The sequence below is a fragment of the Panicum hallii genome, chromosome 1 (genome assembly GCF_002211085.1).
Source record: "Panicum hallii strain FIL2 chromosome 1, PHallii_v3.1, whole genome shotgun sequence".
NCBI classification, from domain to species: domain Eukaryota; kingdom Viridiplantae; phylum Streptophyta; class Magnoliopsida; order Poales; family Poaceae; genus Panicum; species Panicum hallii.
The window spans coordinates 49,390,671-49,402,797 of NC_038042.1; the positions used below are offsets into that span (position 1 = coordinate 49,390,671).

A 12,127-nucleotide genomic window follows, 5' to 3' on the forward strand; every position below is an offset into this window, starting at 1 on the left:
CAGCAAGACACAGCACAGGGCACATGGGATTTTTTTTTCTTTTTGGGGAGTGGAGTGAATGAACGGAAATCTGGTTAGTGGTCTCACCAATATCAATTCTAAGCTGCGTGCGTAAAGCCAGCTCAGCCCACGAAGAATGCCAGCCGTCCCCATATGTGGGCCTAAAGCCCATATCGGCTCAGCCCGGCTCGCCCGCGCCACTAGCCCACCACACGCTCTATAAAAGCAAAATCGCAGCCGCTAGGGTTTCTCTAGTCCGCCGGTGTCGCTCCGCATCTCCCAGCAGGTAAGGTACTCACGTCCGCCGCCTCCTACGGTTCCCCGTCTCCTTCATCGTCACATTCCACGTCTTCCTTCGCTTTGATCTGCGAAATCTTAGCAGGAGTAGTCTATACATGGTCTCCGTGGATTTATTGCCCATCACTGTTAGAGATTATGCATTTGTGCTTGCAGTTGCTGCTAGATCTCTGCGTGGTTCTGTTTCTGTTTAGCTGAATCGCATATTGACTGTGTCGCCTAGAGAGTTCCCTTATTTCTCTCAGTTGACCGTGGGAATTTCTGCTATTCTCAACTGGTTACTTGATCGCTAGACTTGGGGGTGGTATTATTTTTTTCACAATTCTAGGACCTATCTCACCATCATTCATTTGCGAATGGACTAGTGGCCAATCTTCTGCCTTCCATGGTTAGCTTAAGTTTTTCTGTATGCAAGTTCGTGCTTCTGTTTATGTTACATATAAGTTTTGTTAGCCATTGCATTTACGGACTGCAAGGGAGGATAATTTGTTTAGACCTTGATTTACTTGCACACTGTTTAGTATGAACTGGTCAGAAATCTGAAATAGTTTGTTCCCTCTTTTTTACATCATTTACTGGTGGATATAGTGATCTTTTATACTTATGAGCAAAGTTTTTGTCGAATAGGTTTTACTATTATAGAAACCTATGTTTTGCTAGTTTTCATTAGTTAGTTCAAATTCCTCATCTGCTAATAATTTAATGGTGCAATGTTTTGCTTGTTTTGTTTCTTAAATTTCTCCCTGGTTCCCCCTTGTGCAGGTTGAGCAGCCTGCCCTGTTGAGAAACTGCAATGGCGCCTAAAGGTAGAGAAATTTTTTGGCCTTTGTTATTGTCTGAACTTAATGTTCTGTCTTTGTGTTCTAACTACTACATATGAGTCAGTCACATTTTTTTACTTGAAAATGATCTGCTATCTTAATTATGTAGTTGCAATTTAAATTTGGTGCTCACTAGCATAAGTTCATTGTCATCCTACTTTTTTAAGTTCTTACTACTGATAAAAGCATACCCTTTACTGTTTATTTTATGCTTCTGACAATGTGCTTTGAATACTGCAATATTTTATGTACGTGCAGTTCTTGATACTATAGACCCTCTATTTTTCTTTGTTTGCTGAATGCTTTGCTTATTACTATGAGATGCATCCGCTCTTCTATTCTGAAACATCTCATCTTTTGTTTTTTAATTGTCTAGCTCCCCCTAAGAAGGCTGATAGCAAGGCTCAAGCCTTGAAGGTTGCCAAGGCTATTAAGTCTGGATCCACCAAGAGGAAGGCCAAGAAGATCCGCACATCTGTGACGTTTCACCGGCCGAAGACCTTCAAGAAGCCAAGGGACCCCAAGTACCCAAGAGTCAGTGCACCTGGGAGGAACAAGCTTGATCAGTACCAAATCCTCAAATACCCCCTTACGACCGAGTCTGCGATGAAGAAGATTGAAGACAACAACACCCTTGTCTTCATCGTCGACCTCAAGGCGGACAAGAAGAAGATCAAGGCAGCCGTTAAGAAGATGTATGACATCCAGGCGAAGAAGGTCAACACTCTGATCAGGTAATTTATCTGACTTGCATCTTTTGCGAGATTCCCAGTTGCTGTGTCTTGACTGATAATCTGATCCATTTCTTGTTTCATAGGCCTGATGGCAAGAAGAAGGCTTACGTGAAGCTTACACCAGACTATGACGCTCTTGATGTGGCCAACAAGATCGGCATCATCTAAATTTTGTAGTTTTGTGTGCCAGTGTGTTGCAGTTTCGGAGATTTGGTGGGCTAGGTCTTATCTGTTTGGACAGAACCGCATAGCTAAGCCTGAGTACCCTTTTTCTGCTTGTGAACTGGTACCGATGATGGAAATTTGCAATGTTCAAGTTCTGCATTTGAATTTTATTGTTGGATGTTTGCACTTATTGTGATATGAGGCTACATCATGTTGCAGGTTTGTAGTTTTGAGTTGTTTGGTAATTTACTTCCTAGTATCAATCTCTCAATTCACTAGTAAATTATTGGAATGGTACTGGTACTTTGTCATGGTAACCTCAGGTTAAAACGAGTAAAAGTTCAAACTCCTGTCCGTTAATTGGTTTTGTGCTTAAAGTCGGTTGACCCCCTGCGATGACTTCGCTAAATTATGCCTGCAATTTGGTTTCACGTTCTGATGTAAATTTGTTGCCTGGTACTGGACCATACAGCATGCCATCCCTAGCCGCCGGTTCCCAAGCTACTGCTTGCACCATCACTCGGATCCGGCCCCCCTTGAATATCGAACTAATGTTTCTCAAGCAAAAAAAAAAATGTAGCATCCACAAAAGTGTTGCCATTCATCTTAAAATGTTCTCACTTCAACCACAAAAATATCTCCATCGCTATATCTCCGGTTGCCACTCCTAGATCGCCTCTCCCCGTGTACTCCCATACTGCAAATAGAAAAATACTCTACACTGCAACACACACCCCCCCCCCTTCGGGCAAAACCGTCGAGCACCTTGCCTGCTTAAGCCCCCGCGCCTCAATCCCCGACCCCCCGTCGCTCGCTGCGCCCCAGCGAGATGGTCTCCATGGCGGCCGCGGCGGCGGCCGCGGGCGTGCTGCTGCCGTTCCCGTTCTACTACGCGCTGTGGACCCACCCGCAGCGGTGGGCGGACCTGTGCGGCCGCGGCGCCGACCCGTGCCGCCGCATGGCGCAGGTCTCCCACGCCCTCAAGGCGCTGCAGCTCCTGGCCCTCGCCTCCGTGGCCTCCTTCTCCTGGCCCCCGCCGCTCTACTGCCCCGTCCTCCTCACCGTCGGCCAGTACCTCAACTTCAAGTGAGTAACCGGTTCGTCTCCTCTCCTGCTGCCTTGCCGTGTGCCGTTCCCAGCTAGCGAGGCGCCGTACACGATCCATCCCGCGTTAAGCTGTAGCTGCAGGATTTTGGAATCTCTACGGTGTTGCAGCAGTTTCCGTTTTATGCAAAGGCGCATGCTATTCGGAATCACTACATTGTCATCTGTGCTGACTGAATTACTAACTGTTGGGACTACTAGATAGTAGATGATATGAAGGGAGCTGGTGGCTATCAAGAAATTCAGAATGATAGATCTGAGCTGAACTTTGTGGTTCACCATGGGTGAATCAAGCTGGGTGTAGTCTCTTATAAAAAAAAAGCTGGGTGTAGCATTTCTATGGTTTTTAGTTGTAGGAGTTGGATGTCATAAGCTTGGGGTATAATTTATTACTTCAGGCTCATCTTGCAAGCCGTAATCTCTCTGTCAATTTAGTACTGCAGAATTTCATCAGGTGATTAAACACTGGTATATTTGATTTAACTAACCACAAATGAATTGATAGAAAATTGGGTAGGCAAACTATATCATATTATCATGTGCTTCCTTTACCAGTCATGGGTTTAGTTATACCAGTAAAAACAGCAACTAAGTTCATACTAAACATGTGAAATAATGTTAATGCCCACCAATCCTGATACTGGCAGAAGTCCTAACAGTGTAAGGTGTGAGTTGAGTTAGCGGGGCATGCTGTATGTGTAACAAGTAAATTCATTGTTCAGTGATTTTCGTACATGTGAAAATCCTTGCCCTGAAGTTTCATTGTCACTGCTGATTTAAGTAGAAATGATGGTTAGAATACCAGCAGGATCACATCCTCTGCTTGTAGTGCTGAGGTGAACAATCAGGATAGAGGTAGATACTGCATAGTACCAAAGATGCGGCCACTCAGGTCACAGAACTAATAGAATTAGGTGGCTTGGCTAGACACGGGCACAAGCCCTAACTCCTTATAAAATGTGAGTGGATGTAGTAGGGTATGTGTAATATCAGTTGGATTCGTTGCTTGGTGATTTCAGTACAAGTGAAAATTGCTGGCCTGAAGTTTAAATTGCCGCTGATGATTTAGTAAGATGAAATCTTTTTGATAGAATATAGATGAAATAACATACTTTGCTGTACTGAGCACACACAAGCTGGATAGTGGTGATGGTGTGCGGCGGCACTGAAGTCAACGATTAAATGATTAGGTCAGAGTAGATGTTTATGCTTGCAAAGCTCATGGGTCTGGCCATCGTGGTCACAGAAGTAGTAGAATAGGTGGCTGGCTAATGGTTACAAAGATGAAACGGAATTTCAGCCATATGATTAGTTACATAATGGTAACCAAGTAGCAGAAAATCTTGCTGTTTGAACTACCGCAAAGGATATCCTGATCACTTTATACACATAATATTTTGTCACTCTTCGATATGACTGTACCGTATGAGTATAGTAGTGTGATTGTTGGCCTGCTCTATTCTACAAGCGTGAGGACGTGTGGGAGTTCATAGCGCATCCTTATTTACATATGTGGTATGTTCTGCTATGTTCCCAGATTGGACCAAATGTGTTGAATATCTGGTTACCTAGCAACCATTTGTTGCTGGCGTTGTTACTAAAACTTTACAGACCTCATCATACAAAGGATGCACGGTTAATTGCTCTTGCCCCCCGAAACCTTTTGTTTCTTTTCAGGGTGTACCAGCTGCTTGGTGAGTCTGGCACCTACTACGGCGTTCGATTCGGGAAGAAGATCCCGTGGGTCACAGAGTTTCCCTTTGGCTACATCAAGGACCCCCAGTATGTCGGGAGCATGCTCAGCCTCGTCGCACTCCTGTGCTGGGTCCCGCTCCAGTACGTGCTGCTGTGGTGTCTTGGTTACGTTTTCATGATGTGGGTCGAGCAAAAGGAAGACCCTGCCACCCGTGCGAAGCCGCTCTCCTGATCGCTTGGCTGTCGCAGCTGATAGTTCCCTACAGGGCGCCCCAGTGAGGCACTGAGGCAGTGACAGTGCCTGAATCTTCGTTTACAAAGTCTGGTGTATGGTTTCTGTTGAAGCGATGTGCAGTCACTTTCTATACCTTGTATCAAAATTACTGTGGCACCCTGATCTGTTCTTGAGTGATTCATGTCAAGGAATATGGTTACAGACTCGTGGCCGGTTGTGTATGAGGTCATCTCTGTGTCCTGCGCGAATTTGCGATCGTGGCCGGCTGTGAAGTGATGCCTTCCAGCCGCCAGGCAGGTCGCGAGCCCCGAGCCCGTACCGAGTCGACGCGCCAGGGACAGAGCGGAGTGTGTGTCGGCTGGCAGCAACACCTCGGACTCGACTTCTCATCGGACCAGGACCCCGGATCGGAATCACCTACGCTACCCGGGCACCCCGGCCGGTCTATGTAACGTGGACCTCCTTGTTTGTACCCCGTACTGCTCCATCGAGATCGTGTCGCGCGCGCGTAGCAACGCGAGACGCCATGTCTCCTCGCTACGCCCACGTCGACGTCCCCGACGGCGGCTACTCCCAGTGCATCTCGGACGTCGCGCTGCCGTGCCCCGGCGTGGCGCTCCGCCTCAACACCGTCATCGACTGCCGCCCGGGCGAGGACCGCATGCCGCGGGTCACGATCGACTTCGTCAAGAGCCTGCCGCCGGCGGCCCAGCTGGCCGGCCGCTTCGAGTGCGACAGCGGCGACTTCATCCTCTTCAGCCAGCTCCGGCGGGTGGCGGAGATGGTGGCGGCCGCGGGGCTGCCGCCGGAGTGCTCGCCCAGCGTGCACGACTTCGTCCGCCTGTCCGCCCGCAGCGCCACCAACACCTTCTTCAGGGCGGTGGCGATCTCCGTGGAGGCCTGCGCGCCCGGGAGCATCGCCGCGGACGAGCACGAGGGCGGGGGCGGGGAGGTGCCGGACGGCGCGCCCACCGGGGAGTGCGCCATCTGCTACGCGGAGTACGTGGTGGGCGCCGCCACGTCCGTGATCCCGCCGTGCGGCCACACGTTCCACCGCAGCTGCCTCGACCGCTGGACGTCCGTGAAGCGATCGTGCCCTTTCTGCCGCGCGCCGGTGCCGGTGGTGTACGACTACTGGTGGTGCGGGGAGGAGGACGGCGACACCGAGGAGGATTACGGCGACGAGGCCCCGAGCGCGGACGACGACGCCGTCTCGGGCTCTCATCAGCCTAGCTGACGCATACCGTGGTCGAAGCACGGGCCCCGTTCTTTAGCAGCGTGCAGTTTCTGGTGGGGGAGATGTCGCTTCGATCATGCGAAATTAAGAATAAATTCAAAATTGCAACTGGAAATTTTGAATTTCGGTGTGATTTTACTCAAATCAAATTTGTCTCATGATGTAAATTCCTTTTTGATACCAACAAACCATGTATGTGTCATAGTACTACAGGCTACGGTGGCCTCTGCCGTCCACAGTTCAAGGCTAGGCATATGGTTTTCGTGTTTTTCGTTGGCCTGTGCACCTTATCCGCCTGGAGCGCCAGCAAGGCGGTGGCGATCACAGTGGAGGTGGCCGGGGAGTCCTGCCGCCGATGATGGAGCAAGGAGGTCGTGCGTTGTGCTGGCCGGCGCAGCCGTCCGGCTACCACGACCTACTTCTTGATCATGAACCAGTTTCTGTCCGGGGAGACGGCGAGACTGGCTGAAGCGCTAGCACAGGGCAACAAAAGAGGTAATGTGAAAGCTGACTCCACTTGACGCAACACGGAAGCGACAACAATTCAAGGGTTGGGTAACAAATTAGTGCTAACATCTTTTGGTTTCAGTGTCATTAAACGGTTAGCACAGAATCTCGTACTCGCATCACCAACATCCCCATGCAAAACCTACGCAAATGCTGATTAACAGATGGTAAGGGCACGAGACGGAGGAACGGGCCAACAAGGAGAAGTCATAGTCTGTTGTACAGCAAGGTGAATCAGATACGGCTGCATTTTGTGGATTCTTCAGCAGTAATTGGGCATCAGATCAACTGCAGACAGGCAACAATTGTTCCACTGGTTTAGCGACGTCGCCTCTTGTCGTAGTCGTCATCTTCCTCATCAGAGTCACCTTTCTCTCGGAACCTAGGATTCTTCTCCTGTAAATGAACCCGGGAGTGCTTTGTCAATATCTCAGGTTCACGAAGGCAGACCAAGGGGGTAAGACATTGGATGATAAAAAAGAGGAGCAGCATTGCTAGTACCGCTTGATCAGAGTCAGGCGCTCTCTTGGACCCCTCTGGCGCAGCAGATCGATCATCATTCCGGTAGCGCTTCCGTTGGTAATCTGGTGACAATCGTAAGTTAGGTTGACTAAATAAACACACAAGAAAATAAGTTTGATCTGTTACCTCCTCTGTCATTCCTGTAAGAGTCTCCATATCCTCTCTTGCGTTCACCTCTCTCATCTGCACATTGAAACAAAAATATGGCAACTTTATGTAAATGCATTTATGCTCAGGTTAAACCCTATTTAAAAATAGGAATACATTGAGAAAATCTACATAATTTGCCACGACTAGCCAACTAAGGATCAGAACTATTGCAGAACATGCAGAGAGGATTGAATCACCACACATGCACCTTGCAGCAAGAAACCAAACACCCCAACTTGCGAAAGTACACAACATATCACATTTCTTTGTAAATGAGCAATATAAACATAAAATGGTTACAGTGGCTAACCATTGGATGCCACTTACGATAAAATAGAGAGATTGGACCATCTAAAGAAAGCTATGCAACAGTAAGATGACATAACTAACAGAATAGAAAGCAGCAAAACTATTTCAGATATTCCAGCAAACATTCCATGTTGATTCAAGCAAAGCAGTAAGACTGTTTCCGAAATTCCACCAAACTTACATGGTGGTGGTGCATTTGGTTGAAAAGATCCACCATAGTCAACTAACTCTCTTTGTGCTTCTAGCTCCTTCTGAACCATCTTACCATAACCACCTCTTCGTTTGATTCATTAAGGAAGCTTGGGAATACTTGAGCAAAGTTGTTGAAAAAAAGGGAATGTGTAAAGGTACACCATATTGCACCAGTAAGAAAAAAATAAAGGTACCGCACAATGTGGAGTTTTATGGCTAAATTTAGGGGAAAATCAAGGGGTAAATCTACTGATATCAATATGACATAATATAGGCCAAATAAGAATGGAAGAATGGAGTAAACTGTAATTGAATAGTATCAAAGGATATCTGGATCATAATCTGTACGGTACTCATCTCTGACCTGTGAAAGAAACAAACAATATCAGCATAAAGCATGTAGAAAGTCATATATACATTTTTTGTTACTAATAAGATCAAGGCAATACTTGACCGCCACTCCGTCCACGGCCCCACTGCCTGCCTTCTTCAAAGCCCCAATCAAAATCAACACGGATTGGACGATCGTCAAGCATTGTTCCGCTAATATATTTGACAGCATCTTCAGCATCCTCCCTGGAGTAGTACCTGGAAAGCGACGATGGAAATGTATAGGATAAATATGACCATAACAAATATAACTGGGAACATCACAGCTGACTCAAACAATCAAACTAGACAAATGTGTTATTCCAAATAGATCACTTGCAGTACATAGATATGAAATACATGCATATACGATGTCAAATTGAAGGATGATGGTCGATGATGTGTTACTTCTAGGAACCTAACAGGACAGTTAGTTTATCCAGAACAAGGCAGACTGAAGTACTGCTCCAAACATTACAGTTTTCATTGTATGTTCAATAAACTAGGCTTCAGTTAAAGACAAATCCATAATTCATCCTATGAATATAGAGTGACACTCATCAACAACATCAAACTAACATGGAAACAAAAAAGATAAGACTTTGCAACAGAGAAAAAATGTTACCTCACATCCCAGATATGAGCAGTCTAACAAGATTTCAATATACATAATGCCATATTCCTTGTCATAACCCTTGTTACCTCAAACTAGGCCATCAAACACCATTGCAACAACCCAATCAAATCTTAAGGAAAATTTACACATACAGGGAACAGATCTAGCTATGTATGAGTGTCCATGAACTCACATCCCAGCAAAGAAAATAGCTGTGACACAAACACCAATATACATACCAAATAGCCACCGAAAGTCACTAGTTCTGCACAACATATGTCTAAATCCCATCACATAAAAAATGAATAAAGTAAATCACACTGTACCTACACAATGCACAAGTTGACACTGCACTAAAACAGAGTACATCAAAACAAGCAAACAATTAACAGGTAATGAAAGAACATTTTTTTTGACACCATTGTATATACACAAATATGACATCGAGAACCAAGCACGCAATATTCAACCCCAGCAGACGAGCTGCACCTGAGCTCCATTAAACCTATTGCAACATCCTATGGCACAGCACACTTCCCTGCACCTGTTCTAGGACATCTCACACGTTCCTGAGGGCTCTAAAATTCCATAAGACACTGTCCTATAACCACTCACCAGTGAGCAGCTCACATTATTACACTGAAGAATCAAATCAATACATAAACAGAACTAGAAAGTCATCTACGATAATCGAATTGCATCCAACATCTAGACAGAACAACTGGGGCAATCTTCAGTTCTAAAAAAAACTAGGGCGAGGTCTTTGGTCCCTAAATTGCAGTATAGCAGAGAATCCAATCATCCAGGCTCCAGCACAGGAACAGAGAGGAAATGAAACGCAAGGTATCAAGGAAGGGGGGAAGAGACGCGCACAGTACAAAGCAGAAGCCGCAGGGGGTCTTGGAGTTCTTGTCGAGCCCCATGATGATCTTCTTGATCTCGCCGGCGCGGGAGAAGAGCTCGTAGGCCTGCTCCTCCGTGGTGTAGAAGGACATGTTCCCGATGTACACCGTTGTCGACGCCTGCAGCGCCGCCTCGTACTCCTCCTGCGTCCCCGGAAACCGCCGGTCCCTGTACGCCGACAGCTTGTTCGGGTCCTGCAGGAAGCCAGGTGGAGACGCGTGAGCGCGGCGGCGCGAGGGGAACCGGGGCCGAGGGCAGTTAGGGTTTCGGGGATCCGTACCTTGAAGAGGGACGCCATTGGGGGGGAGCGGTGCGGCGGCCGCTCGTGCTAGGTTCGAGCTCTGCGCACTCTGTTCAGGGGTTAGGCTCGACAGAAGAGGGCCGGGAGGTGGGGAATTTTTGCGAATTGCGATGGCCGAACCCCGAACGGAACGCGTCACGGGAGCGTCGGGACTACGGGAGGGAGAGACCGAGAGAGCAGAGGGGTTAAAATTCCTTTTATTTTTTTGAGTGGAAAATTCCTTTTATTTGCGAATATATAGTAGGGGTTAAAATTATCCAGCTTGAGCTTTACCAAACTTAAGGGCATTCTTAGTTTCAAAAAAAGAACTTGGTCTGATTTGTTCAGTTAGAACTCAACAAGATACATATATTTTCTGTGAACTACTATAGTTTGGACTTTTTAATTTTCATAAGCTAAACTTTAGTCCCGTCACATCAAAAAGAATCTTGTTATTTAAGCGTATTAAATAAAATTTGACTAATTTTTTTTCATAGATGGGTGCTAATTCGCGAGAAGAATTTAATAAGTCTAATTAATCCATAATTTGCAATAGTAATACTACAGTAACCATCTGCTAATTATAGATTAATATACCTCATTAGATTCATCTCGCGAATTAGTCCAGAAGTTCTGCAATTAGTTTTATAATTAGATTTTATTTAATACTTCTAAATGATAAGATTTTTTTATGTGACAGGGCTAAAGTTTTCTTTAGCTCTCAGGAACCAAACACCCCCTTTATTAACCTGAACAAACTAAATTGCAAGATTATGAAGAATATACTAGAAAGAGAGCTCATAATAAGTATACTAAGCTATCCTTCCGTCCCATAAAGAGTGCAATTTTAGTTACCACATGCAGTTAATTTTAGCATGTAAATTAAATATGATCACTTAATTAGACAGTTAGTTGAGATCCAATTTCTAAAATTGCATTCTTTGTGGGATTATTTTTTTCTTCAAAAGTTAAGATTGTATTTTTATTGGGTGGAGGGAGTACATATGAACTAAGAAATAAATTTGAATATTTGAAAACTCACCTGAAACAGAAAACGGCTCGTTATATTGGAGTTGGTTGTCGACAGATTTAAGGAATGGTTGTGGCGACAAATCGGCCAGCATAAAGTTGATGTCATGATCGGGCACGGAGGCAAGCCGGCGAGGACGCCGTTGGTTGAGGTAGCAGCAGGCAGGCAATAAAGTTGATGTCATGATCGGGTAGGCGAATGTTTGTAGAGATAGAGGTGCATGCATGTGTTACAGAGAGATAAGTATATGTACATGTGATGAGTCCATTGGGTCTAAAAGCTTCAGACCTGGGCATGTCAAAGTCGGCATCGGAAATTGGTTGGACGATTTTCGTCGGAATTAGAAGCCGACACTGTACCTCACAGTTCTCATACCTATGTTCAGCCTATTATAATTTCCAGTCCATGTCCTAGACCCGTCCGGCCAAGCCCAATGGGATTGTGGAGAAAGAGGAAGTCACTTCCGATCCTGTGCCGAGTCCCCCATCATATTTGATTATTTACTTTTACCAACCCTCTTTGGTTTTAACTATTTCACAAATTTCAAACAAAAATGACATACATTTTATATGTTTTGAATGCAACTAGCACGAAGTTTGTTTCAGCAATGTAACATAACTTTGTATCGTTTATGCTTGTTACATATATATTACATTCATGCTGGTGTTAGTTAATATAATCCACGTTCCACTGGTTCTGCCTGCAAAATGTAAACTTACTATATGGAACGGCAGGTTCATACTACAAGTAGTAACATATACATACATACATACATACATACATATATATATATATATATATATATATAAGACCATAGCGCCATATGAAATAATCCTAAGTACATAATGTGCATCATGATTTGTATGCAGCTTTTTTCGGTAATCTAATAGACAATATCAGACGGATTATTTGATCAGAAAAACATGCCTAATAAGAGATGAAACACATACTTTCTGCACGG

General features: G+C 45.4%; 4 protein-coding genes across 5 annotated transcripts; 3 read left to right on the plus strand and 1 right to left on the minus strand.

Moving 5' to 3' along the window:
• Positions 1-212: 212 nt before the first annotated feature.
• On the plus strand, positions 213-2,207 carry LOC112878914 (60S ribosomal protein L23a-like). Of its 2 annotated transcripts, none has more exons than XM_025943183.1 (4): positions 213-291; positions 1,060-1,103; positions 1,495-1,852; positions 1,936-2,207. In XM_025943183.1, the coding sequence occupies exons 2-4, from the start codon at positions 1,091-1,093 to the stop codon at positions 2,018-2,020; spliced, it is 456 nt and encodes a 151-aa protein (XP_025798968.1). In that variant the 5' UTR covers positions 213-291; positions 1,060-1,090; the 3' UTR covers positions 2,021-2,207. The 2 variants fall into 2 exon arrangements, with proteins under 2 accessions (XP_025798968.1, XP_025798966.1); XM_025943181.1 differs by having other exon boundaries at positions 213-286.
• Positions 2,208-2,733: 526 nt separating this feature from the next.
• On the plus strand, positions 2,734-5,256 carry LOC112893425 (phosphatidyl-N-methylethanolamine N-methyltransferase). The gene is made up of 2 exons (XM_025960783.1): positions 2,734-3,103; positions 4,799-5,256. The coding sequence occupies exons 1-2, from the start codon at positions 2,847-2,849 to the stop codon at positions 5,046-5,048; spliced, it is 507 nt and encodes a 168-aa protein (XP_025816568.1). The 5' UTR covers positions 2,734-2,846; the 3' UTR covers positions 5,049-5,256.
• Positions 5,257-5,405: 149 nt separating this feature from the next.
• LOC112893351 lies at positions 5,406-6,395 on the plus strand. The gene has a single exon (XM_025960672.1). The coding sequence runs from the start codon at positions 5,578-5,580 to the stop codon at positions 6,286-6,288; it is 711 nt and encodes a 236-aa protein (XP_025816457.1). The 5' UTR covers positions 5,406-5,577; the 3' UTR covers positions 6,289-6,395.
• A 410-nt stretch (positions 6,396-6,805) lies between these two features.
• Positions 6,806-10,297, minus strand: LOC112877166 (nuclear cap-binding protein subunit 2). Its single transcript, XM_025941385.1, has 8 exons — positions 10,137-10,297; positions 9,827-10,050; positions 8,418-8,556; positions 8,299-8,332; positions 7,958-8,056; positions 7,444-7,500; positions 7,297-7,379; positions 6,806-7,191 (listed from the first exon to the last, which is right to left on the minus strand). Exons 1-8 carry the CDS (start codon positions 10,152-10,154, stop codon positions 7,114-7,116), a joined length of 732 nt encoding a protein of 243 aa, XP_025797170.1. The 5' UTR covers positions 10,155-10,297; the 3' UTR covers positions 6,806-7,113.
• Between the last annotated feature and the right edge of the window lie 1,830 nt (positions 10,298-12,127).